Genomic DNA, 26,807 nt, shown 5'->3' on the forward strand with positions numbered 1-26,807 from the left:
GCAGCTCACTGGCGCAGCTCTGCCGGAGCCAGCCGTGGGGAGCCCGGTGCAGAAAGCTGCTTGTTGTAGGCTCTTCTCACTGAATTCCAGTTTGCCTCGCGTTATTTCAGGCAGGAATTAGAAATTCTCTTACAACTGAACCATAGAACCCAACAAGTCGCTGATGAAGAGCGGCAATCACCCGGTAAGTCAGGAGTTAAACAGCACCACGCCAGTCTCGGCTGCGCTGCTCACTGCTTGGAATGAGCAGAGCCCCTGCCAGCAGCCAAGGGAGAGAGAAAAGGAGGGGGCAGCCGCGTGGGCTTTTCTCACCCCGAATCACGCTCCCTGGCCTGCCAAGGATTTCATTGTCTAACTCCCTCCTGCACGTTTCTGAGACTTTCCTCTTCTGGGGGGGCTCTGCACCTGCCAGGACAGAGCAGGCTCGCGGTTCACCGGCACGTCAGGCAGCAAGCTCGCCCACGGCTGCTTTCTTCACCGAGGGACCCAAGCAAAAAAAAATCCCGACCGACAGTAACTGAAGTCACGAACAGAACTCCATGACCTGCAAAGGTAACCTGCGTGGCACACAGCATCCCTGCTCTGGGAGCAGCCCAAGGCCGGGTCCTCGGCTTGGAGCGTGGAGAGCAGAGCTTTGTCCTCTGCGTGCACACTGCCGCTGGCTTCAGGGGGTGCTCGGTACCATTCAACAGCCTCTGTACGTGCGATACAAGTACCTACTCACACCTCTTCCTGCACGTGCTTATCTTGAAGCAGCAAGCTCCAGCAAATGCAAAGGACTTCGTGGAATCATCTCCCATAGAGGAAGGTGTTGCACATCAGCTGCCTGTGGGTGCTCCCTATTAAGTTGTTTATTGTGGTGCTTTACTGACCAGAGGTCTGAACACGAGAGTTTTGTACCAGCTGTGGTACAAGCGTGGCCTGTAACATCGCCAGCACCTAGAACCAGCGGCTGCCTCACTCGCCTTGGACACGCAGGAGCGGAACACTTCACCGCCAGGAAGCGAATTCAGCCAAAGGCACCGATCCAACGTTGGAAGGAGCGGCAGTGACAACAGCGAATTAAAAAAAAAAATGCCAAGACTCTGACATAAATTTCAAGAGGCTAGGTGAAAAATGCAAGCTCAAAGCAAAGTTAGTTTTGATCCAGACTTGGGTTGGCATGCTGTTAATGCTGAATCAGAGACCCAGAGTGATCAGAGAGCAACATTCACGGGCAGGTTACAAAGTTCAGCCGTGCTGCAGAGTGCTCCACATGCTTCTACCCCCAGACTGGAACAAGCAGGGGGAAAAGAACAACCCAACACAAACAGGCAACTCATTCACCAGGGACAGAGCAAGGGACAGTGACCTCCCTGGCTGACTGCAGGCATGACGCGTTACTGCGGCGCTGCTACAGGCTTTGCTCCACCTGATGGTTTCAGTCTTGGAGTCCTGCTTCACCGTGAGACTTCGGAGGCCATAGGAAAAAAATCGATAGAGCAAGCCCAGCATGATCGAGCCCCTCTTGTTATCACTGGAATCTTTACCATGATGGTCGCTGACTTGGGGCAGTAAGGTGAACGACTGCAGCACATGAAGAATGTGAAATGTCATCTGCAAAGCGGCACCAGAGAGATCTCTGGAGTGAATTCCCCGCTCTGCTGTGTTTGGTTAGCCCTCTGGATCACAATAAATCACACCAAACACCATCCCCTGGTGTTAACTATACAATAAGAACATTTATTTCATGTCAACGCTTGTAAAAGAAATCTCTTGCGAGTCAGATGATTTGATATACAAATCAAAGCCACCATACATCTTTTAGTCCGTCTATACTGAGCTCAAATTTATACAACATGAATGCTTGCTTCTGGAACAAAATTACAAATTAAATCATAACAAAATACACAAAATTGACTGGACCCTAAGTTTAATTTGCTGAAACAACTCTTCTTTCCTCTGATCACCTTGAACTCCGTTCTTCCCCACTGTTACCCTCGTCCTTCTGCTTGGCCATGAATTTCTGTAGAAAAAAGGAGAGCCAGTGAAAAGATGCTTCTCTATTACTCCTCAGGCTACAATAAAATCAAGCTCTAAATACAGCGCAGATTTCGAAAAAGCATCAGCCAAATGTCAGCAAACTCCTGGAGGTGGCACTGTGCCATCTGCACCAAAAAATACTCACCCTCCACCCCTGGAGACACGCACTCCATCACCAAAGGGTGATGGATGGAATTTTCACGGGGCACAGAGCAAAACATTCGGGATCGGGGGTTCACGTGATGCTGGGTACCTTACTCTGCCCATCAGACAGAAAATGGCAATTCAGAGTCCACCACAGGTTGCGTTTGTATTCATTATGCCCAGCACAGAAAAGCCTACGTTGACAAATACCCTCCCACTTTTCTACTCTTCGTGCACACACGAGCACCTCCCCACAACATCCTAGGTGAGAAAGGCCTTACGGAGATGATAAATCTGGCTAATTTCAGGAGTTAGCAATATATTTGTTAGCTTATAATATATATTTACATATAGTATTTTATTTATATATATATATACATACACACATATACATATTATATTTATATATAATATATATTTATATAAAATATATATTATACTGTATATTTGTTAACTTATAACATATTAACAATATATTTGTTAACTGAGTTATATTTGTGTCTGAGTTTAAAATGAAAACCCCTTGAAGTATTAACATGAGCCCCATATGCCAACTAGGAGATTGTTAGCACTCACTGAAGCACACATTTTTAAAACTGTATTTTTTTTAACCCCTGCGCGCTTGGAGAAGCTTCAGCGTTACCTCCATGTTTTGCTGATGCAGCGGTGTCTTGCAGTGATTTTTCACAGACGTTTCATCCGCGTAGAACAAAGAACAGATCTGACAGAAAAAGCCAGCCTTCGGAACTAGGTAATCTAAATCTGACAGAGAGAGAGAGAGCACACGATGTTAACAAAACACAGCTAAAGAAAATAAAAAAAATCAGACTCCTTTAGCCAAATCCGCATAACTTGTTATTACTGGAGGGATGTTGGCTACGTTTTTTCAGCATTTAGAAAACGATGCTTCTAATCTGAGCTGCTCCCCTGCCCTACTGCCAATAAACAGAGAAGGGCACGTACTTGTACTTGTCTGGGAACAGCACAACTGACTTCTGGATCTGAAACCACCCTAACGTCTTTTAGCCCTACATAAAGCATTTCAGACACAACCCATTCGCCAAGTTTAACCTCTGTCCTACAGCACGCGAGGTGAACATTTTCTGTCACAAAAACATTGCACAAGCCATCAGGCAACGATCCGCATTTTCCTAGCAACGTCTTCTACAGTTCAAATACTTTCAATGGTTTTGTCTAAAAAGCATTTTACGTGAAAATCCTGGTGTGTATATACACACGCTTTTTTTTTTTATAATGATGTAAGCAGTTCCCTCATTTGTATACATTGAGAGAAAGCTGGTAGCAGAACTTGTAATGTTTCCTTACTGCTCTAATCCCAGCACAATTAACTGTGCTAATTAGAAATAAATTAGTCTGTATTTGTAAATTAAATTTTAGTAAAATGAACTTTTAACTTTGCTGCTGCTACGAAACCAACAGCAGAAACATGTTAAACTTGCATTCGTAAAGAGAGATCCTGGGCCATGAATCATTAAGAACAGGATGGAGCATTTGGGCTAGTTTTGTTCTTACCTTTTGGAGCACTTTGCACCTTTGATGCATCCAAAGAAGCCGTTTTCTTCTGCGCAGGCTCTGGTTCTTTCCGTCCTGATCCCAGCTGATCTACTGGAGGCCAGAAATGCACATTAACACAGACAGCCACTAGTTTAGAGCATCCCGGACCTAGCTTAAATGGTTCGTTACTGCTTGAAACAAAAACGATCCGTATGGCCCTTACTGCTTTCTACACTATTCGGTTTGGTCTCTGCACAGAGCAATTTTCAGGAACTCCTGGCACCAGCCGCGAGGACAAGGCTCCCAGTTACGGTACTGGTGTGCTGGTGAGGCCAAAAGCCTTGCACTTCGCAGCTGCACCACCGCTGCTCTCAGCTGCTCTGCTCCAGAGCTCTCACCAGCGACTTCACGCTAACTTCGTGACTATCTTCACAAGGCAAGCTACCAGACTTCCTTGAATTAAACTACCTCAAGGTCCAACAACAGGATTTCGACCTAAACATAACAAAACAAATTATTGTTTTAAAAAAATACCCTCACCAGCACACCCATCGCATTCAGCAAGTTGTTCCAGCAAGGAACGAACCTCACTTCCTAAGCATTCACCTTCTTTCTGTGAACTACCCCAGCCTTCCGCTGCTACCTCTCTATCCAACGGCCTGAACAGGATTTGTTACCAAATTCCACCTCCCCGTGAAGATAATTAAACTGATGAAATCAGAGAAAACTGAAAAGGAGTTAAAGAATAAAAGCTTTTAGCAAAATTCACTCTCTCCAGTGATTTTGGTTCACCAGAACTACAGCGTAACACAGGAGAAGCTACCTGGCTGTAATAAGGGCACTCACTAAGTTGCCAGTTTCGTGGCCACTGCAGAACACAGCTTTGTTACAGAGCCAACGCGAACCAAGGCTTGGTCACCAGATGAACCAGCTCCAAGGCAGTACCTAAATTATCATTTTAGGATTCTTCTGGAGCCAGGGAGCTTGACAGTCTCTTCTACAAGATAAGCAAGCTGTTTGTCAGAACAGTTCATCTGGCAAAGACCCGCATCAAAAATAGCTGCTTTCCTTCCAGTTCTGTGTTCAAATAACTTCAACGCCAACCCGCCTTAAGCAAGGTTAACGCAATGAAGCCTTTGGCCCTACTAACGAAAACCAGGAAGCTGCTGAAGGAAGGCACCGGACAGCATCAGCCTGCTGCGTGCCCAGTTTTCAGCACGCTGCACCCCACGGCATCAAACCCGATTCAGACCTGACGTAGCTCTTTACAAGCTGCAGGCTGACCGCCCTCACTCACCCTGCTCGCCTTGCAGCAGCTGAGAACCCCTTTCCTATTTTGCTGCTGGAGTCAGGTTTCAAGACTCGCAGTAACACCGGTCAACCTGCTTTAACCTCTCTTTCCCAGCCTCCTTGCTCAGCTTCTCAAACTCAGGAAGAACTTTTCTACGCCCACCTGTTTTTCCTGAGATTTTTACTACATGGAGTAGAGCTAAAATCACTTACTGTGTCTCAAGCGTTTTTATAATTTGTCATTACCATCTAGATCGGAAATCCACTCAAGTGCTCGGATATTTTAAGAGGTCTTTTTACAACTTCCTTGCTTATAGAACAGAAAATATTTTCAACAAATGCTTTTGTTAATCACATGGAAGTTTACGTTCTACAACAAACAATATTACAACATGATATAGCATTTCAATATTTATTGGTGTGTACACAGTCAACCAACCCGTTTCCTGCTGTTCACAGAAACTAAACTTTAAAATACTGTTTTAAGCACAATAGCTCTCGCTTCTGCAACTCCTCCAAATCTGCACTACTCGGGTTGCCTCTGCTACGCAGTAAGAGCGGGATGGACAAAAGCTTTTCCAGAACAGCAGAACAAAAGGCGCTGCTGTCAGCATTCAGCTGCATCAGCAGAGACAGAAAATCTCGATACTTGTGGACTGCGTCACGCAGAGCCTCCCACCCACACTTTGGCCAAAAGTCTTCTTGTGTGCAGGTTGTATCTAGCTCTCCCTGCTTGGTTCTGTTGGGCATTTCTTAACCCTTTCCTTATTCCATACTACCATATGCTCCTATGTTTTTCCCTCTAGATCCAGCTTGGAAGCTCTTACTTCTTTGCATGTGTGTGTCTATGTCATTTGACTCTCCCATTTTAATAAAGTGTGGTTCTGTAATCAAAGACTACAAATAATCTGTAGTGTTAGGTAGTTTACCAAGCTTTGCGTTAGAGGCTAGGAGAGAAACCATTTCCCCAATTTTAGCCATCATAAACACCAAATGAACATTTCAAAAGAACATGCTGCTTAATTTTACATCAAGAGAAAAAGCTACACCCTAAACTGCATTAATGTAATACCCTACCTTCAGACTGCTCTTCACTACCAGTCTTCATTTCCTTCCTAGTAACTCAATTATTGACTTTGTGGAAGATTTGGGTTTGTTTTTTTCCAGTTTCCTCTATTTGCTACAAGGATGCCTTTGTCCCTTCCCTGTGCAATGGTTACAAGCATCTCATTTTCTATTTCCCCTATGGAAGCTACGAGAGGTTCCTTACCTTTTGGCTTTGAGATTGCAATAATATCTTCGTCTTCTGGACTCATATCTCCTAGAATTTCCATTTCTTCTGGTCCTGCAACAGCAACAATATCCTCCTCTTCTGGTCCTGCAATGGCAGCAATTTCTTCTTCTGGTCCTGCAACAGCAACAATATCCTCATCGTCTTCATCTTCATTCAGATTTTTCCCTAGGGAAGTATTTTCTTCTTCCTCATCCTCCTCTCCAACTTCATCTACCGTAACAAAGTTTAGTTCCTCTTTTAGGCGATTGAAATCAGCCAGAAAATCATCCTCATCTTCATTAACTTCATCCAACGTCACCAGCGGGTTGTCTTCATTGTCTTCTTGTATTTCATCCACTGTCACTAAAGCACTGGGATCGTCAGGCACCTGAGAGGTAACAAAATCTCCAGAATCCTCAGCAGTCCCTTTATCGTCCTCCTTCTGTTTCAGCACATCCTCGACGTTCAGATCCGCAGGCTCATTCAGCGGCAGCTCCTCTACTTCGCCAATTTCATCTACAGTCACCAAGGGTTCAGTTTTCAAATCCTGCTCCTCAAAAACTGACCCGGGGACGTCCTTATGGGAGCCAAGGTCCTCCTGTTCAGATATCTCATCCAAAGTCACAAGCGACTGCGGATCCTTTACCACTTCTGCCATCAGCTCTTCCTCCTCAACCACTTCATCCACCACCACCAGGCCCTGCGGGTCGCTGAGCGCTTCTAGGTTAGCATCTCCCACCAGCTGTGCGGGCCCATCCTCCTCCTCGCCGATCTCATCCAAAGTGACAAAAGACAGCTCGCTTTCAGCGATGCGTGCTACGGAGCTTTTCCCTTTTCTTCTCTTAGAACTTGGTTCAGAGGAAGGGTTATTTTTAGCACCATCTTTCCTCTTTCCCCTCAGTGGATTTCGCCGTGTTTTAACAGGAGACTCGCTCTCCTCCACTACCTCATCCACAGTAACAAATTCATCCAGGTTGAACGGAAACAGCTCTTCTTCCTACGGAGTGTAAAAACGTGAACAGAACAGTTTAACATTCAGCTTAACATAACACACACTTACCTCCGTCCACAGGGTGCCTCATGAAAAATACGACACACACAGAAGCTGGATGAAGGGAAAGAAAATTCAACTCGAAGGTAGAAAAAAATGCTCAGGCCTTCCACCTCACACGGAACGGTTTTCGTTATTTCACCATTTGCATTAAGCGGATATTAGCTCAGAAATCCAAAGGATTTTTTCGAACGCACAGCTGCATGAACAGCCAATCTTTATGTCTGTTAAAAGAACCGGGCCAACGCCCTGAATACTTGTGCGCATTTTTGCATTCACCTGCAGGAAGTCTACTGAAAACCTGAATAACTCCAGAGTATCCTTCAAGAACCCTATTTTCTTGCGTCAGATCTCAGCCTCTTCCCTAAGCAGATGCTGTTAGCACTGCTCCGACAGAGGATACTGCAGTAGATGGTTTGATCCAGCAAAGTCTTCTTTGTCCCGATGACTCTTTACTGCTTTATCTTGTCTCTTGGGTTTCACCCTACTAACATCTCAGCTCCAGAGAGGTTCTCAGACAGCCCTATGCCCCAGCCTAGGAGAGGGCTCCCAGGACTGAAACCTGCCCCTGTTCCTCTATAAATAACATGCACAAGACCATTTTGTCCTTCCCGTTGAGGTCTGCCTAGCCGCCCAGACTCCCTGGCAGACTTGCTGCTCCTCCTGTGCCCACCATGCTTTGTAAGGGACAGGAGGACGGGCTCCAGCCTTCCGGTGAACGCATTACCATATTCTTTTGGTAGAACGACAGAGACTGACCCCCATTTCTCCTCACTTGGAGGCACAGCATCTTCCTGCAACGTGTCACGTATCAAAAACTCCTACTACCCTGCAGTTTGACCGTGCTGCCTTCCATCGTGGCTCGTGCAATTTATTCTGGGACTACTGGAAAGAATTAGCAGCGATTTAATGCCATTTGCAGCTGAGAACATCTGGAGGAGGATGAATGGACAAATGTTGAATTTAATGAAAGACTGAATTAACCCAAATTACTTTTAGGCTATTTCAGTAGACAGAGTAATGTTTTTGGAATACAGCGTTACGCTTCATTCACTATAAAATGCCTCTGCTTTTATAATCAGAACAACAGCCTAAGGTGGGTAAGATGTATAAGATGTGTACTTGAAGGCAATTAACGTAAATTAATTCTAGACCGTAAAACACATCCATATATCCATAGTCCCATATTATTAATTCTATTTCTTCAATGAATGATTCTGACTTATTTTTTTTTTTGTAAAACTGTCTTACTGTCAAATACTGGTTGGTGTCCAACACAAGAAGAGGGAAAAATAGTTGTTAATGCAGAATTTTAAGGCCAAGGCAAGACGAACTTTCCTATGTCAATGAGTAAGACTGCACGGCTAAGAAATACTAGAAACAGACCTCCAGAAAAAAAATCTGAAACCAGAAGGCTACATTCCTCCCCCTCTTTGCTTTAAAGCTAACAAATGGTAGGGACAGCATGTGCCTCCACCTGCATCCTGATGCAGAAAGTTTAGGAATATTTAATGCAACGTAGGCACAGTGAAGAAAATGCAAGAAAATGTGGTTATGTTTCAACTTAAACCAAATGTTACTGGATTTTTTCTTCTGTGAAAAGAAGAACAAAGATATTGGTTCTTATCAGCTGTACAGCAGCAAAGAATAAAGCTCTAAGTAGTAAAAGACATTCCAAAACCTTTTTTCAAATGCTGAAGAATTTGCTCTTGGGGATTAAAAGAAGGTATCTGGAGCATCATACAAGCGTTATCTACTACCATTACTGCCACAACTCCACAAACGCACCATTCTGGTCAGGCTAGAACTTTACGTGGATTAATAAAAGCATCCAGGTTGTCAACTCCAGGTCAGGAAGCCTTTTTCCGTAGCAACCCACTACTGACCCAGTAGAGCTTTGCTTTGATCCTGTAACACTATTTCCACAACCTCATCCGCATGTGTTTTTATTACCTTCTGTCTGTTTTTCTTTCCTAAAGATCAAGCTACCAAAGAGAGATACTCTTTTGTAGTTGAGCCTATAGCTCCAAAGTTCTTCTTCAAACCAACAAGTCAACAAAAACATACAGTAATCTGCTAAACAACCCGTGGAAAATCCCTTTGCATGCAAGAGACACTGTGGATGGAGAAATTCTGACTACCTGCTGTTACACAAAATCATTTATCAAGAGCTAGAGGACCTCAACTTTCCTTCCTCTGCTCACAAGTGCGATGATGGATAAAGATGTTATGTAGCTAACTGAGGATCCAGTTAATTAATTCTTTCTCTCCCAAACAGGCGATAACCAAGACCAAGAACCACCTCCTTTTAACACTCACTTCCTGAAGTAAGCTCCTCTCCCAAACGACTTGACTTTACAGCTTCATGCCTGTTGTCTAACGACTAGTAATCCCAAGAATTCCCTAGGAAGAACGCTGAAGATTCTCAGTACACACACTGTCAAGACAATCTGTATTTTAAGCACAGTTACAGTTAGATCCTTACCTCCTTTTGTTTTGCACTGCTGCTACTGCCACTTTTCGAAGGTCTAGTATTGCCACCAACAGAAGCCTGCAAGTCAGACAAAAGTTGACAAGAGATCAGTTAAGGCATCTAACCTGTCCACAAGGAAAATAAAAATAAAAAAACACGAACTTTTCCCTTAATGATTTTTTTTTTAATTGTCCAGATTGCTGCTTCTGATCACATGCTTGGCAAGTACAGAGCTACGCCAACCGTCAGCGGTAGAGTCCAGGCATACAGTCTCTAGCAACAAGTCACAGGTAGCACCTTGCTTAGGAACCTCTTTCCAGTAACCAGTGTCTGTGCAGGACTTGACAAAGCAAATATCAGCTCACAAAAGGACAGAAAGCTTATCGATTCCCATTCAGAACTAATCCAAGAACATAAAGTTATAACACTCAATAAAGACTCGCTTCAAAAAAAATACCTTCCTGCAATTTTATCCGAGTAGCATTTTCAAACCAGTTACATCCTTGCATTACACACAGTGCAGCTAAAAGCAACTGGTTGCCCACCATCTTGCTATTCCAACTCGTCTGTTGGCCCAGACCAGCTGAGTGATTTATGGGAAGGGGAAGGGGAACATACTCTCCTTGTCCCATACTCAACATCTGAGAGAAGCATGGAGTTAGTTACCGATCGGGCACACTGAACCGGCCTTCCTGCCCTCCTCACCTTATTGCTGCTGTTGTCTTTCTTCGTGCTGGATGATCTACTCTCTCCCTCTTGAGACTGTTTTGAACTAGCCCTAGATTCCACTCGCGAGTCCTTCTCTTGCTGAGATGAATTCCTCCCATTGCCTCCCTTTCCATCAACCACAGAACTTCTGCTCACTTTAGGCTTGCCGCTGCCGTCTCCCAGGCTCGCTCGGCTGCTACCAGCTCTCGGAGGACCCACTTCTTTTGGTGCAATTTTCTTCTCCGCCACCACTTGTCCTCGGGGCTCAGGTTTCGAGACAGCTTTCTGCTCCTCTCCTTTACACAGGGAAGGCTCGTTTCTCCACACTGGAACCCTTGACTTGGATACATCAGGAAGAGACACCACTGCTTTTAAAATCGCTTTACCAACAGAGGAAGATTCTTTGACAGATAAAGAGGAGTTTACTGGAAGTGCTTTGCAGGTTTCATCAACTTTTGCTGGTCCTGTTCCCTTATTTTGAGGTGCTTTGATTAAACTCCCCTCATTCTTTTCATTGACATTTTTTCCAGCGCTCTCCACAGACGCCCCAACCTTGGCCACAGATTTTTCAAGTTTCTTCTCTGGCTCTGCCCCAGTCTTGCCCCAAAGCTTTTCGGGGGTCTCCTCCACGGCTGTTCCAGCTTTGAGCGCAGACTCCTCTGGCTTCCTCTCGGTGGCTGCTCCAGCTACATCCACTTTCTTCTCCACGGCCACTCCAGTTTGAAGTGCAGGTTTCTTCTCCGTTATCTGAGTCACAGGCTTTTCACGTTCGGTATTCACAGCATCAGAGACACGATTTTTTTCAAGAGCATCCAACTTTTTGTTTGTTTGTGTGACAGCAGACGAGACCATCTCCGTTGACGCTGCATCCAAATCAGGGGGCACGGCTTCAGGGACAGCCCCTGCTTTTTTCCCTCCTGGCAGCTTCGGAGCAGAGCCTGACGGCACATCTTCCACCTTCCCCACGTCGGACGATTCTTCTGGGGGCTCAGTGGCAGGAGCAGACAACTCTTCAGCTCTCGCTTTTATTTCCTTCTCCGATGCAGACAGAACAGCAGACTTGCCCAACTCCAGTTTAGTATCATCTGTAACTGCCTCTTCTTTCTCCAGGCTGGACGGAGGCAGCAGCAGCTCTTCTGCCTTTGCTCCAAGTAGTTCAGTATCAGCCGAGTCGATGGATGCGACACCAAGTTCAACTTCCTCCTTCTCCACGGGCGCTTCTGCCAGCCTTGGAGCAGACTCCCTTATTGCTCTTTCAAGCTGGGACTCAGAGGGCTCTATCTGTACTGCTGACATCTCGTCTTTGACATTAGAGATGGAAATGGGTTCTTTCTTTGCCACACTGGGCTCTACTGGAGGATTAGCAGCTGCTGTTTGCACCACTCCTGATCCCTCTGGATATTTTTTCAAGCCAGAGCTAAATGCATTTAAAAAAAACAGAAGAAATCAAACTATGTTGAGAATTCTACAGTTACCAGTAACCTCTTGACGCCAATGGTGGGTGATTTCCTGATGCATTAGTGCTTAGCATTTGGAAATCTGGCCTATCAGTGTTAAAACGGTTAAAAATACTGAGGCGAACGGCTGATTAGTTTTATGCTTCTGCTCAGTCCACCTCAGTACTGCAAGACTCTTAGGCTTTGAATTACATTACTTGTCGTCAGACCTCTCAAGGTAGTACTCGGTACTGCTGTGCCCTGTGACCTCGCTGCTGATGTGAACTCCTAAAATTTAGATCCCCTGATAAAAGGCAGACTGCGAAAGCACATGAACCAAAGCCTCACTCTCCCTGTGTACTACCAGTTCTGTTACATCTGAAGTTCTGTTACAGCAGAAGTTCTGTTACGCCTGAAGACTGCAGTCACTAAGCTAGGGAACTCCTCCAGTAGCTAAGAGCTGAGCCTGTTCTCATTTTGGGGAGGGAGGCATTACTTTGTTTTTAAGCTCCACTGACCTCACACAACGGCGAGGAACAATGCGTGCACAGAGGCTCCTTTTGGCCGGGCTCTGTTTTCACTACATAATCCTACTGTCAGCTCCCAAAATCACAAAGCCCAGGATGACACGCAGAGCGTGGTGCCTTTCAGAGAACGCCAGTCACAGTCAAAACGCGTTTCTCTGAAAGAAAGAATCCTACAAAAATGATCTCGGGAGACTTTAAAACCAGAGATGTCTGTGCCCCTTCTCCCACAAGGCTCAAGAAAATGAGCATCCTCAGACCACCCGCCTCTTAGGATGGAAGGGCGTCGAAGCACCAAAGCTGATGATCTCGCTGGGTGCCGAAGCAAACACAGAAGCATCAGACACCCACTCCGTGGTTACACGCAACGGAGCAGGCTGTGCTATGGTTTCTCTGAACCTAGGCACATGGATAAAGAGTGTGCGCTTGCATTAATCTTCAGAAAAGTAAGAAAGGTAAGGAAAGCTTGCCATTTTGGTAACACTCAGTACAGTCTCATCAAGAAAATGGAAGGACAGACAGAACGGGGCCTGGTGCTGGCACGAATGCTAAGTCTGGAGGGGGGCAGATGAAGGGCTAACAAGAGGAGCACACAACACGTGGAGTCAGAGCGATGACAACAGGCAAAACTCAGTTAAAGTCTGTGCCATGGAAGCACGATGAAACCACCAGGAATCGCGAGGGTTTCCTCCAGCCCCGAGGGCACCGTCCTCTGCTGCTCCAAAATGCGAGAGGAGAAAGAAGAAGGGATGTGAGTTCTGCTTCATAGCTCTTTCACAGAGCCAAGCGAAAACTGGCGTAGCTGTAACCGGGCATCTCAGCACAAGAGGAGGGCACGCATCCTGCACCCAGCCCCAGCCCCATGGGTGGACCCCAGCAGCGTGAGTGTTTAAGCAGTCCGGGCTGAACTGCTTTTTAGGCTGTGGTGTCGGGTTATTCAGTCACAGCACGAAGGATATTTTGACATCAGTTAAACACTGACAGTGTTCCAAAGCAAAAAACGCTTCAGTTCACTTCCTCCACTATCTGAGCGTCCTACAGACCTCTGGGCTTTGGGTCCCAGGTGTCTGCGTAGCAAAACATTACCTGGGTATCTCAGAGCCCAGCTGTGCCACTGACACATGGAAAGCTTGATTAAATACAGGCTCTAGCACCTTGCTAAGCTGTGCCCTGCTTAGCCTCTCTTCGAACACTTCTGCAAGGAATGGAAAAATGTCAGTGAACACTACAACCACGTGCTAACTACACGGCTTACAGCAAGCAGCACACACGTGTTATCCTCTACACAATTCAAACGAGGTAGTAGTCGCTGGATTCTCAGACTTTATGCCTCCTCTCCTGCCAGCACCCCCGCCGTGCCTTGCACAAAGCGCTGGTGACCTCCAGAATACGTCCTGACGGGTTCAAAGCGGACTGAAGCAACGGAAGGAGAACTCTGCAAAGGTGGCAACGTGCAGAGAGAAAGATGAGCGAGCATGAGGAAGCATCGAGGTACCTGAAGACGCTTAAAAGATCTGTCAGGCACTGGGTGAGGAGCCCACAGACCCACAAGATGGATGTCCTGCACAGAAGTCAGCACCGGGTGAACCAAATGCCTGGCGCTCGGTCCCTGCCCAGCACGCCCCTGCAGCAGCGGCCACACGCAGCCATCGCTGCCCGAGTCAGCCAGGGAAAGACCTGGAGAGGTTCGGTTCTGGAAGTGCCAGCACAGAGAGCCGAGGCTGCGTCACAACAGACACAACCTGCTATCCACACGTCGCTCAGGGTTAAAGAGGAGCAGGAGGACAGACCTTGATCCTTAACCCGGTGAAGAAAAGTTTCAGCTATTGTTAGCTGAGAAAACAAATGAACAGAAATGAAATCAGCATTCAACAGAAATGCATCAACATTCCTAAAATGCTTCAACATTCCTAAAAGCAGGTCAGTCACCACAAGGTTAGATGAATACCCTACTCAGTTTGGGCAAAAACCCAGCTTCAAAAAGCTTATCAAAGTTTTTTCGACATCACAACCTCCGAGGCAAGTGAGGAGGCGCTGCCTTCTGCTGCGCCAGTTCTGCTGCTCCCTCCCTCCCCAGAAAAACGTGGCAAGGCCTTCCCGTATATATAACGATATTTAAGCTATGTTCTGCCTCTTATGAAATGTAACTCAAAAAATTGGTCAGGTCACGGAGGCTGACGAGGAGTTGCCTCACACAGGGAGGATGCGCACATCCTTATCTGCAGGGAAAATGTCAGCTCTGCCCCCTGCTCACCAGCCTCGGCAGGATGCTCTGCAGGGGCTGGGATGCACCCAAAAGAGTGACTTGTTTTGGCTGAATTATCACTGCTAGCTACAGCCCACCAGTCTGCAATCAAAAAGGTTACCTGCATGTCTACACACGTGTGGTTCAGAGCCAGTGCACAAACTAACGCTTTCCAATTTGACCAGGGTGTGAGGAGAAGTTTCATGAAATTAGGGGTGTCTGGCTTTGAAAGAAACAGGTTTTTTTGAAATATAGTAACAGTCCGTAACAGTGTATATAATGTCATTACTTGAAATTCAAATTTAAGGACAATTATTAGGTAGCTTTTTTTTTTTTTAAATGACAAATCTTATCCAGAAATACGGATTTGAGTCACAGAAGGTGTTTTAAATATTTGTTAACAAGAACCCTTATGATCATCTATCCACTTACAAAAGTACTCCCAAAACATAACCAAGACAAAAACCAACAAATAGTTACTCCACAATTAGAAATTTTACCACAAGCAATGTCTGTAAAGCAATTTTTTTTTTAATGGAACATACCAAAACCACAATTTCCCATTTCTAGGTTCTGATGTTAATATAGCATCTAAACATTTTTAAAATCAATTTAGGGACCTGTACCACAGCATGAAGTGAATGTTAATAAGTTAAACAAGGAAGTTCAAGTTTATTTTTAGCATTTGGAAACAGAAACAATAGAGCCAGGTGCTCCGACAGAGGAAAGCACTGTAAGACGAAATAAAGTATAACGCTTCCTGGTTAAACACAACAAAAAGTGTCTTACCAACACGTATATCCCAACATACTTTCCAGGACCTGTGGTAAAATCCTGGCCATAATTATTAAAACAACAACATCTCAACAAACTACACAGAAAACAGGATTTCACCCCATTTCTCCATGTTCTTTTAAAGCCCCAGATTTCAAGGTGAACACAAACATTACAGCTCTACAGCAATACACCACACGTCCTGCACACACAGAACACACAAAAGGTTGAAAGAAGTAACAGCGGGTAACAGCTGATGCATCCTGCAGCACGTCTTTTCATCATGCTTGGTTAGAGATGGCTCAGCATCTGCTTAATGTTGGATATGCATTCCATAAACAATATATATTAAGAAAAATCTTAAATATCTGAGAGGCATACCTTCCTTTGCTTGGTTCCTCTTTCTTCACATCTTTTTTAATAGCTTCAGCCTGAAAGGTAAAAGTCAGGGTTCAGTATCTACAACCTTCAGAAGCAACAGCACAGTGTTTGCACAGGACAGCTAATTAATAACACCATGAACCCAGATTTTACGCATGTATTACCTGAAAGATCAAACGTCAGTAAACTAGTCTAAAACTGCTCAGCAGAACAAGGACTTCCTAAGACAACAAATAGAAGCGCATGGCTGGGTAAGAGGTTTTACCAGAAGGCTGCTAGACAGAACGTGTGGCACAGCACCCGTGGTTTCACTCGCCTCATCTTCAAAGATGGGTTTTTGAGCAGAATTAGCTTTTGGCCCGTGATGTATTTTGGGGAGAGAGGATGTTAAGCATCTTTTCCCAGACAGCATCTTCTTTCCTGTACTGGGGAGGATGCTAAGAGCTGCAGAGCTCAGGTAAACTGCAGCCAGCTTGACAGCTAGGTACCGTACTGAAAACGACAGCATTGCACCTTTTGAAAGACAAATCACATTTCGAGTTAAGCAAGTATCTACAGAAAATCCAAGGCCAGATTCTATTCCTTAAAACTTGCTAAAATAGTATCGATTGCTTAAATATGACTAAGCCTCTCTATTTGCTGATATACAGAATAATTTTAATGAAATAACATCTTCTGGAAAAAAAAAAAAAAAAGAATACCATCTATCGGAGCTTTGTGGCTATCACAGTTCACAGCACAGGTCCAAGCAATCCAAAAACTTTTAAAACTGTGTTGAAATTTCTTTTCTAAAGGCATTCTACAAACTCATTTGAAGACTGTCCCTAATAAAAGAACTTCAGATTAATTCAATGCACATACAGTTCAGTTACTCTTTTATTTATGCACCTTTTTTTTCTGAAGCCTTTACTTTTCCCCTTCTAAGAACACATATTCCAGATATAGTGTGTCTAAGCACCATCTAAGCATGTTATAATAGATTAAAAATAGCTTTGTTTTTCCTTCAGAGAGCCTTCTGAGAGAGAGAAAACAGCTTAGGTCAAATGGGGCTCCAAGCTCAACGCTCCTCTGGTACTTAGCCACAGCATCCAGATCCTGCACCACCGCCGAGGTCCCTGACTCAAAGCGCAGCGAAGAATAAATGAAGGAAAAATGCAGTTTTCCCTTTTAAGAGGGGGACCGGCACAGGCATTTTTCTCCCCCTCTCAGATAGAGATAGAAACAAAGCTGGGAAGTACACCTCCAGCGTACAGATTTGTATTGATGTGTGAAAAGGCCGGGACAGTCTTACTGACAAAGAGCAGTTACACCCCTTGCAGCAATGATTCTGTACCCAGCCGCACAGTCACTGTTACAAGAGTCTCCCCACAGGTGTATTTTTGTTATTTCAGCAATATTAAAACTCAGACATCATCAGCAAAATGGCAAAAACAAAACTACAGTTGATTAAGCAACGCTTCCATTACTACCACCACTGCGCCGCTGGCACCAGTCCCTGCCGGCTGGCTGGCCAACGTCCCCAACGTCCCCATCGTCCCCAACCTCCCCAGGTCAGGCGAGCACCCCGAATCACCCCGGAGCGCACAGCTGGGAAGAAATATTACTTCGAAAACAGAGAGCTGAATGCCATTCTTTGTTGGCACTGAACTCTGATCTGATGTAACATTTCTAGCAACAAAGGCACGCTATTCTGCTGCTCCAACACAAGGCGCAGGAATGGCTACAACGAGCAGATTTGGTTCAGTGTTCCCACGATGCATCCTTGCCAGGCGTTCCTTAGCAGAAGCACTTCAGTTATGGTATTTTGCTTGTTTTCCAGTGCTAAGAGACCTTATTACATTTCGTTAGACTTGGGAAAGAGCTTATAAGCCTGAAGACTTTGTTATTTTCTTCAGCCACTCAGGTAGTCTAATAAAAAATATTACACTTAAATGCATCTGACGACCTGATACGACTTTAACTTACGTTCTTTAAAAAGACCTCAAGTTCACTACATAAAAAGAAATACAAAATACAGTGGCTCGGAAGACAACATACTTTATCCCACACAACAAGAACCAGCATCCTGCAGTGGGGGGGGGGAAAGAAAAACCTCTTGGGGACATCTGATGCAGGTTCCTGCATCCAGCAGAGGAGAGGAGAGCACACAGTGCCCCCGTGCTCACCTGGGTTTAGCACATCCAGCAGCGCATCACCCGCGGGGCCCCCGGCCTGCAGGGCTCCTGGGGGATGCACCACACCGACAGTACCACAACAAAAGGCTCGCGCGGTAGAGATGGAGCGTTCATAGCAAAATTTAAACCAGTTCTCTGAATCAATTATGGAATTAAAAGGCATTTTCACCGTTATTGTGCTGAATCGCAGGTGAATGCCCAGAAGGTACGGACAGAAAGAGCTGGGAAGCCAAGCTGACCACAGACTCCCTACGGACATTTCAAAGAGTCACTCTTACAGAGCAGGAAACAGGTAACTGATCTTAGACTGGACTCTACACATGCACAGCATCTGCTAATTTCCTTGGAAAGGGACACTGCGAATCCGCTCAAAAACATCCGCGTGCCCAGTCACACGTGGTTGTGCACCCTATGTCCTACACCATCAGAGATGCAACTTAGCTGCAAGAGAGCCCTACCAAACACGGATACCTAAAATCTATTGCCACACTACGTATTTTAAAATGTGAATCCCGAACACCATACAGCTACCCTATAAACTTTGTAAATAAGGATGCTTTTCAACAAAGCACAAGAAATTGCCAATGCAATAGAGAACAAACTATAATACATGTCTATGATCAGTACCCAACCTGTTCTCAAAAAATAAAATTAAGAATATACAAAAAATCATTGTGGTGATTGGCGAGAATACCGACAGCTTGGTCAGCACAGCAAGAAGTATGCATCTGAGTGATTTATATATATTTGGCTTCCCTGTGTTGAAGTAACAGACTGATGCCCTTGTTATTAGGCACCTAAAGTTAAACTTCTACCCGGTGTTGAATAACAGTGAAGGGATGCCCTGCCCCTCCAGCAAATCCTCTTGTTTGAGCAGTATCTCAAAGTCATGTCATTGAAAATGAACAGGAACACGCAGGGAATGAGAGCTCCAAGGATGGAATTCACACGGATAACCCCTTGTTAAGAGGGTTCACAAGATGGCTACCTCACAAGCACAGAATTCAGCTTAAGATAACCGTACAGCTTGTAGTCTGTATCTTGACAGAAAACAGTTCAGATTGAACTGCTTAGCTGGTCCGTGCTTTTGCAGGTATGTGTAAGCTACAAAGAGCAAACCTATTTGAAATTCAGATGAACAAAAGCCAACCTATATCCCCCTATGATAAACACAATGTGGAAGATGCGGCAAAGAGATGGAGAGTCTGCCACTGGACAGACAGTTCACGTTTCTTGCTCAGAGCTCTTAACCCACTGCAATACACACTAAACTTCCCTCTCTCTGGTGTTCAGCTGCTGCAGTTTACTGTTCTTTCAGCAAATCACCAGAAGTTAGCAGGGAGCTGTTGAATGCTGCAAGTAATTTCATCTACAGGCAATAAAACAGCAGCAGCTGTAGGCCCACAGATCAATGCTGACACAGCAACTGAGTCTGGAATCAAAGAAGGACTGAAGTAGATGAACTGTTAAAAGACAAATCAACTCTAATAGAGTTTCTCTAATCACTTCAGTCATAAATTCTTTTCTAACCAGTACTAAACAGCTACTTTTCTTCCTTTCTTCTTTTTCATCTTTTATTATGGAATGCTTTTATCAGTTGAAAGAGATTCCATAACATTTGTAAAATTCAGAAAGATTTAGAAGAAAACCACACAGCAACCCATACTTTTTCACACGTATGTCACATTCCAGAGTTCAGACTAGTTCATTCAGCACCCCACAGTTACACAGTTTTCACTCTCATCCGCAACAGCAAATACTGAAGGAAATTCTGATGTTATCCTCATTGACTGCCCTTAGAGAAAGTTTGTACTATTGCACAAAAATGTACTGTTGAAAAAGAAGAAATCTTACTTCAGCATACTCTCCATTAGGTGACAACATACAGCTCAACGTATGCTCACCCATCTTGTAGGGATATTGTTTCAGGAAGCAGTACATTGATCTAGCTGCCTTGGGACTCTCCAGCTGTAGAATTGCCTAAAATGAAGAAAGCACAAGCTTCAAATAACTGTTCCTTCTATCTTGTTTCTGTACTGCAGAAGGAGTTTAATAAATTAAGTTGGCATAGCAGGGGATATTTAGTTTCTGAAGGCTTCAACATCCTGATTTTCAATTTGCTAAAAGCAGCATTTTTGATGAAACACTGCTCTGGATATGGAGAACACTGGACTCTCTTCTTCCTGTGAGGCTGAAGGAAGAAATCTTGTGTTGGAATTATCTGTAGAAGCAAGCAAAGAACTGTAGCACAGAACAGGGGAGCCTGCAGCTTTCCTACCCACGTGGCCAGCCTTCTGGTTCCCAGACACGTTCAGCTTTGATTCTGCTGTAATTGATGAACATCTTCCCATAAGCTACTAGGGGAAGTGCACGGCCATAAAAAAAAAGTAACGTTATATCAAGAAAATGGTAAAAATGAACTAAATTCAGAAGTTTATACACTGTACTGGAAATCTCTCACTTCTTTACCTTTAAGCTATCGAATACAATGTGACATGAGTCTTCCACCTTCAATTCGAGTTGTTTTAGAGTTTTGGTTTTTTTTTTTTTTTTTTTAAAACAAACCTATGTAAATTATCCCTCATCTTTCTGCAAAAATTAAAAAGGTCTCTGTCCACTGAAAATCAGATCACAAAGTATTTAATGAATAAAAAAAAATAGAGCAATTCTGACATTTTCCCAAACTAATTTTTTCCCAAGCTTCCCAGTAAATGGGAATTCGTTCCACCCTCCATCACTTATACCTTTCTAATGTCAAAGGTTAATAAATTTTCCAGCCATTTGGGAAGCTTTACTTTCAGACCTTAAACTGTTTTTGTATTGTTCAGGCTAGATAACAGCCTAAAGTTTGTTTTGTTTGTTTTTTTCCTTCCCTGCAGCCCCCAACAAATACGATAAGCTATTTTCTTGTACAGGGTGAGTGGGAAAGAAAGCCTACATTCAGTTAAGGAACTCTGATCTCTCATTAGCAGAACACTGTTGGTACTGGGAGGTTAAAAGTTTAATTTTTTTATTTTAACATGGTACTGTGCACTAGGAAAAAATAGTACTTACCTTGTTTTTGTTCTTCAGCACAACATAATGATCGACTTTTCCAAATCGAAGTCCCACACAAACTACTTCAAATTCTCTGTATCCATCATCTGGTAAGTTTCCAAGATGCACAAAGTGATGATGTATAGCTTCGGTATTTACCTAAAGAAAAGCGATGAGTTCTTTAACTTTCCAGCATTCTTTATAAGCATCTACTGAACTAGGTTAGGAAAGCGCCGCAGGAAGCTTCCAGATCACTCAGATCCCCAAGAAGAACATTCACATGCATCCAACGTTCAAATTCTCAGATTCACACCAGATTTTCCAGCTTTCTATGCAGCACATCAAAAGAATTTGATATAACTCCCAGTAAAGAATAATGAACTTAAAAATGTCGAGTGTTTTATTTTAAATTATCTTTTAATTTTTTAAACAGCGCAATAAAAGTCCCTCTAAGGAACACTACAAAATACTGCTGAAGTTCAAATGAGATTTGGTATTTTGAAAAGCATATTATCTAGTCAGATCACAAACCAGTCAAGGCACAGAAACCCACCTGAAAGAGTATACGATTATGGTTTTTAAGTTAGAATTTGATTTATTTGAACAGTTTATAATGACAAAAAGATCATCGGTCAAATATAATTTCTTGAGTTTGTCAATTTCCAAACAGTCTTACGGAATCCCTGCGCAGATTAAGAACCTGTGATTTCAGTCAGACTACAATTTGAACAAATTTTGATAGTGAGATGCTACGAAGATTTAATTACATATCCATCCAAAACACACAGAGCAAGTGGCTGAATAGCTCCAACCCTGCTACAGAGGCAGGGAGGCTTCCCCGCTAACCTGGATGTCCCCAGGATGAATGTCCTCCCCAGGGCAGCACTTCAGTCACAACGTGGTAGGCTCGTACGCTTCTTGCAACAGAGCCTTTGCTGTAATAGGATATTCCACTCTAATTGGAAAGTTTTTCTTGCTGGTGAAGGTTCCTTTATCACCACCACCATGGGGACAAGCTGTCAGAGGAGACCTGGAAGTCTCTTCCTACCAGGAAGGATTCTGGTGCAGAACATAAGAGTGGGCTGACTGCAAACGGAAAGCTAACCTCAGCCATGTTTTACTGGAAGAAAGATATATATAAGGACGCCTGGCACTAATTATTTTGTACCGCATCCAAGGAAATGGCCCTGGGGCACAAAGTCCAAAGGTACTAGTAGACTTCTGAAATCTTAAACAAGTCTTACCTTTAAATACTTGAAAGCTGCGTGTCTTTTAGAAACAGAACCAGCCCTCCCTCACATAATAAAAGCTGTTATTCCATTAGCCTCTACCTGCAGAAAAGGCCTCTGTGAGCCTACACTGCATAAAAAAGCTTTGCATGTCAATTGCCAGCCTGCACCGAGAAAGGTGTGAAGGAACAGGAGGGACAATAAGGGAGACACTCTACGCTGAACAGCAGTAGTAGTTTTGACAGTTAAATTAAAAAAAGATAAACCTTTCTATAAAACATACCAGAAAAATGGGCGCCACTATACACAGGCAAACGCTCACATTCTCCAAGCTACAGCGGTCACAAGCACGCTGTTAGAATGTGAAAAAGCCCTAACAGAAGAGAGGCTCTCTGAGGACTCCTACTGAATGTTTAATTCCTTGCTCCTCATGCATCATGGAGCTAAACTAAGCAATCATTTACTCGTTTTATTCCATGCTTATTCACCCATGAATACATATATAAACATTTAATTCAACAGCAAGCTTAGATAACTCAATTAGCTATTATTTCACCATGAAGGAAGCTGATTCCAATTTATATTAATGTATTTTGATAGTATTTTGAAGAAAAGTTTGATTGTCAGCAACTTACCTTAGGGTCAGATTCTTTGATGATAGCAGTAAATATTGATTCCTGAGGAAAAAAATAAAAAAGTTTTAAGATTTAAACAGTAAAATACAGTTTCATTAGCTAATTGGGAATCACAGACTCCCTAATTGAAATGACAACTTTTTTTCCTGCTTTATTAGTAAAAGTGATAGCCTGAGCACTTCTGACATCTGTGTTATTCTGGTATCAGACCAGGACCCCAAAAGACATTTAACATAACAAGTCCTCAATAGGACATGCTATCAGAATGTACAGAACGGGCAGTGTACAAAAGTCAGCTTAGAAACAAAATCCTGCTCTATATTGAAGTGTTATATCATAGAACGTCAATATATTTTATTACTTACTTCATCTTTTATAGTCTTATACTGAGGCACCATATTGATGCAGAGCTGATTCCCATCCAGTGACATTGGAAAGCAGGTGTAAAATTTAACCATGGAATCTGCAGATTTTCTGTTTATTTCAATATATGCCTTTTAAAATAAAGAAAATAAAACAATAAAAAAGAAACCCTAATTTAGCAAAAACAAATCCTGTCAATGTTTGCTACATTGCATTATCACATTTACATTTGTTAGAAGCATGTTTACTGCTTCTCCAGGTGGAAACACTACTAGATACACACTGGAATACCTTTTTATGAGATGACAAAATTAACACATCTCTCAGTCCTCCAAATGGCTTTGCTAGGTTGGAAACTTCTTCGACAGAATAACCTTTCTCAGGCAAGTTTGAAATAAGAACCACACATATATCATCAGGTTCCTGTAAACAAATGAAAGGAAGTATTACTGTTCTTTCTTCAACTCTAAACCAAAACTGCTATATGACTAAAGAGGGCATTTATTTTTACTATGTCAAACCACCATTAAACTGAATGAAACACTTGCTTAAGAGCATGTATTTATACATGCAATTACCCCAAAACCAAAGAATATTTAAACCTTCTTAGGATTTAGTAGCAAAGCACATTATACTTTTTTTTTTTTTTTTTACCCCTCTCCATAATTATGTCATGTAATCACCTTAATTGTGATCGCCTAATTGTGGATGCATCCAGGTTAAACTAATTCTGTACAAACCTTGATCTCTCTCTTGCCATCTCACCAAAAATTCAAACCAAACCAAAACCCCCTGTAATTATGCCATTACTTTATATCCATGATATGGCCACATGTCAAACACTGCAGGTCTGTACATGCAATTCCTACATCTCGAGAAAATAAGAGAGTTAGAAGAAATCCACAGAAGGACAATGAACTGTATAAAAAGTAGTTTTGGTGTAAATGAAGAGTCAACAAACTATGAGGAAAAAAGCCAGAAGTCTATCAAATCAACAACAGCACAGAGAAAATAAACTAGTCACTATTTCCCACAAGAAATTAACAGACAAAGGATTTAAAACTGGAGGTTTTCAGACAGCAGAACCATCACTTGGAAACCTGCACCAAATCTCTGCCTACAGCATCCACAGATTCAAGCACTTTTAGACTGACCTTGCTAATTGGTTCTGTTGATTCTTCACTCTTCACAGTCGCTACGGTAGCTTCTATTAAAAAAAAAAAAGTAGGGGTTGTTAATTTAGTAGTTCAGCAGCTTTCTTTAGATGCTGTAGAGCTTTACGAACTCCTTGCGCTATCCATATGCTTTATCACTACTGTAGGGGTGAAAAATGACGTAATCATTTAATTCACAGAGACAAATTACATTGGTGAGATGCATGCAGTGCTCTGTAAAAGATTTCAAAAAGAATGGTCTTCAAGTAAGATTTTTTTAAAAATTTAAATCCTTTGTTTAACACGAACACTTTGCTGACATTAAGGCCTTATCAGCTGAATAATCGCAACCACTATATTTCTTTATGGGCATTCTGGGATAATGTAGGTGCCCAGCATGTGCCCACACTGTTTCTCTTTTCTTTTCCCTGGGACAAGTCCACAGAAAAATCTTAGAGGCTCAGAAGAACATGAACAGCAGGAAACAGGGAAACACCAATCAGAGCAGTTAAAGGAGAATCCCTTCTACTGTAAAATGCTTATATCCACCACTATCATGTGCATAATAACTGAGAATTAAGATACACCATGTTTAAAACAAATTCTGTTACTCATCAGTTACAAATATTGGGAAAATAGGATCTATTGAACCAGCTCCTAAGCATGTACTGTAAAGCAACAAGATTAAAAGATGATGTGGTGAGGCCGTGAACAGAATACATAAACGACCTTACTCCTTTCCTCTGATGAGTTGCAAATAAAACTCCATGTTGCACTGAAAAGGTCTAGGCAAAAATACTATGCTAGCTAAAAACATGTGAATTTTGAGGGTTTTTTTGGCCACTCTTCTTCAGTCCCAGTCCCATAAAACTGTTCTTTTATGTTTCCGTCAGTGAAGCTAACCAATTTCCTTCTCTGATATCCTGTGTCATCTTCGTTTCTGAAGAGTTCCTGGCCTCGATACTATTCTGACGTAATTCAAAATAGCAGAGAGGATTAGGAAAGAAATGAAAAAACACTGTCAGTTTGTAATTTACCTTGATCAATTAAAGCCTCCTTAATTTCACCCAAGTCCACCGCCGCCACCTGAGGTATCTCTGCAAGTTTCTCTACAAAACATTTTAAGATATCACAATGTCAAATTTATGTAACTTACACCTAGCAAAGTAACTTTAAAACAGCATTATCGTATCAGAATCACCTAGTAAAGATGCAGGATTATCAATTCCTTTGGACGGAGTCTCCACCACCTTCACAGGCTCCCTAACTTTGTCTGCTTCCATAACGTTCTTTGGGTTGGACAGCTCAACTTCCCCAGCTTCCATTTCAGCTTCTGTTGAGATCTGAAGATCTTCAGACTTATTTTCTACTGAATTTCCTGGAAGGTAACGGCAAAATAAAGCTTTTTTTTCAGTTTGATGGATTGCAGTAACTAATTTGCAACAGCACTGTAAAATTTTCTGGCAGAGACCTCCTGTCACAAATGAGCAGAAAATGTGTACACAGGACCAGCTTGTTCCAGCTTCGCCAAAACAACTCTGTGGCTGTCTTTACATGAAAGGGTAAGATGATTTTGCTTCCTCAAACTCATCTCCTTTCCCTGCTTCTTTGCTACTCCAGATCTACTAGCAGCATTGATTATCACTATTAGCAAAGTCACACGGTGCAAGAAGGGTGCACGCCTATCTAACAGTCTACTGCACTGGCGAACTCAGTGGAAGGTGTGAAAGGTTTGGACTCACTACCTTAAATATCTCATCTGGAAAGTGGAGGGCAGCAGAACAGCACCTGTACTGACAGCAGTACCTAAAGGGGACCTACAAAAAAGCTGGAGAGACTCTTTATCGGGGATTGTAGTGATAGGACAAGGAGTAACGGTTTAAAACTAAACATGGATAGATTTAGATTAGATATTCGGAATAAATTCTTCACTACGAGGGTGGTGAGGCCCTGGGCCAGGCTGCCCCGAGGAGCTGTGGCTGCCCCATCCCTGGCAGGGCCCAAGGCCGGGCTGGATGGGGCTGGGGGCAATCAGGGCTCCCTGTCAGGGAGGGGGCCCTGCCCACTGCAGGGGAGTGGAACCAGGTGATCTTTAAGGTCCTTTCCAACCCAAACCATTCTGTGATTCTGTGTGTGGTCCAAGGAAAGAGTGAAAGTTCTCATTTGTCTTACCTGCAGTAGTTGACGTTTTCTTGATCTTACTATCTCTTGTCACCACAGATTTCTTAGTTTTTTCTTTTTTACCTACGTAAAATATCCAAAAACAAGTCAGCAGAAATGCTTATTTCTTAAGTCTTACATTTGTGTAAGAGTAAAAAAAAAAAAAAAAAAAGAGTAAAGAGTATGAAAATATGTACTGAAACCATTTGATCTGCAGCAA

At 43.2% G+C, this 26,807-nt stretch overlaps 1 protein-coding gene across 5 annotated transcripts in view; it reads right to left on the reverse strand.

Moving 5' to 3' along the window:
• Positions 1–1,696: 1,696 nt before the first annotated feature.
• ZNF638 (zinc finger protein 638) overlaps positions 1,697–26,807 on the reverse strand; it is a 49,263-nt gene continuing 24,152 nt past the window's right edge. For 4 of the 5 annotated variants that reach the window (XM_035547364.2, XM_035547361.2, XM_035547360.2 and 1 more), the window contains 16 exons: positions 26,600–26,671; positions 25,629–25,805; positions 25,465–25,536; positions 24,428–24,480; positions 23,565–23,696; positions 23,276–23,404; positions 22,911–22,952; positions 21,065–21,205; positions 19,865–19,990; positions 15,837–15,886; positions 10,474–11,893; positions 9,781–9,846; positions 6,242–7,241; positions 3,700–3,792; positions 2,810–2,928; positions 1,697–2,005 (listed from right to left, as the gene is read on the reverse strand). In XM_035547364.2, the coding sequence (XP_035403257.1) occupies positions 1,946–2,005; positions 2,810–2,928; positions 3,700–3,792; positions 6,242–7,241; positions 9,781–9,846; positions 10,474–11,893; positions 15,837–15,886; positions 19,865–19,990; positions 21,065–21,205; positions 22,911–22,952; positions 23,276–23,404; positions 23,565–23,696; positions 24,428–24,480; positions 25,465–25,536; positions 25,629–25,805; positions 26,600–26,671 (3,752 nt within the window). In that variant the 3' untranslated portion in view covers positions 1,697–1,945. The remainder of the gene's footprint in view (positions 2,006–2,809; positions 2,929–3,699; positions 3,793–6,241; positions 7,242–9,780; positions 9,847–10,473; positions 11,894–15,836; positions 15,887–19,864; positions 19,991–21,064; positions 21,206–22,910; positions 22,953–23,275; positions 23,405–23,564; positions 23,697–24,427; positions 24,481–25,464; positions 25,537–25,628; positions 25,806–26,599; positions 26,672–26,807) is intronic. The other variant, XM_035547363.2, reaches the window with a different exon arrangement.

This window comes from Cygnus atratus, chromosome 4 (genome assembly GCF_013377495.2).
Source record: "Cygnus atratus isolate AKBS03 ecotype Queensland, Australia chromosome 4, CAtr_DNAZoo_HiC_assembly, whole genome shotgun sequence".
Classification (NCBI taxonomy): domain Eukaryota; kingdom Metazoa; phylum Chordata; class Aves; order Anseriformes; family Anatidae; genus Cygnus; species Cygnus atratus.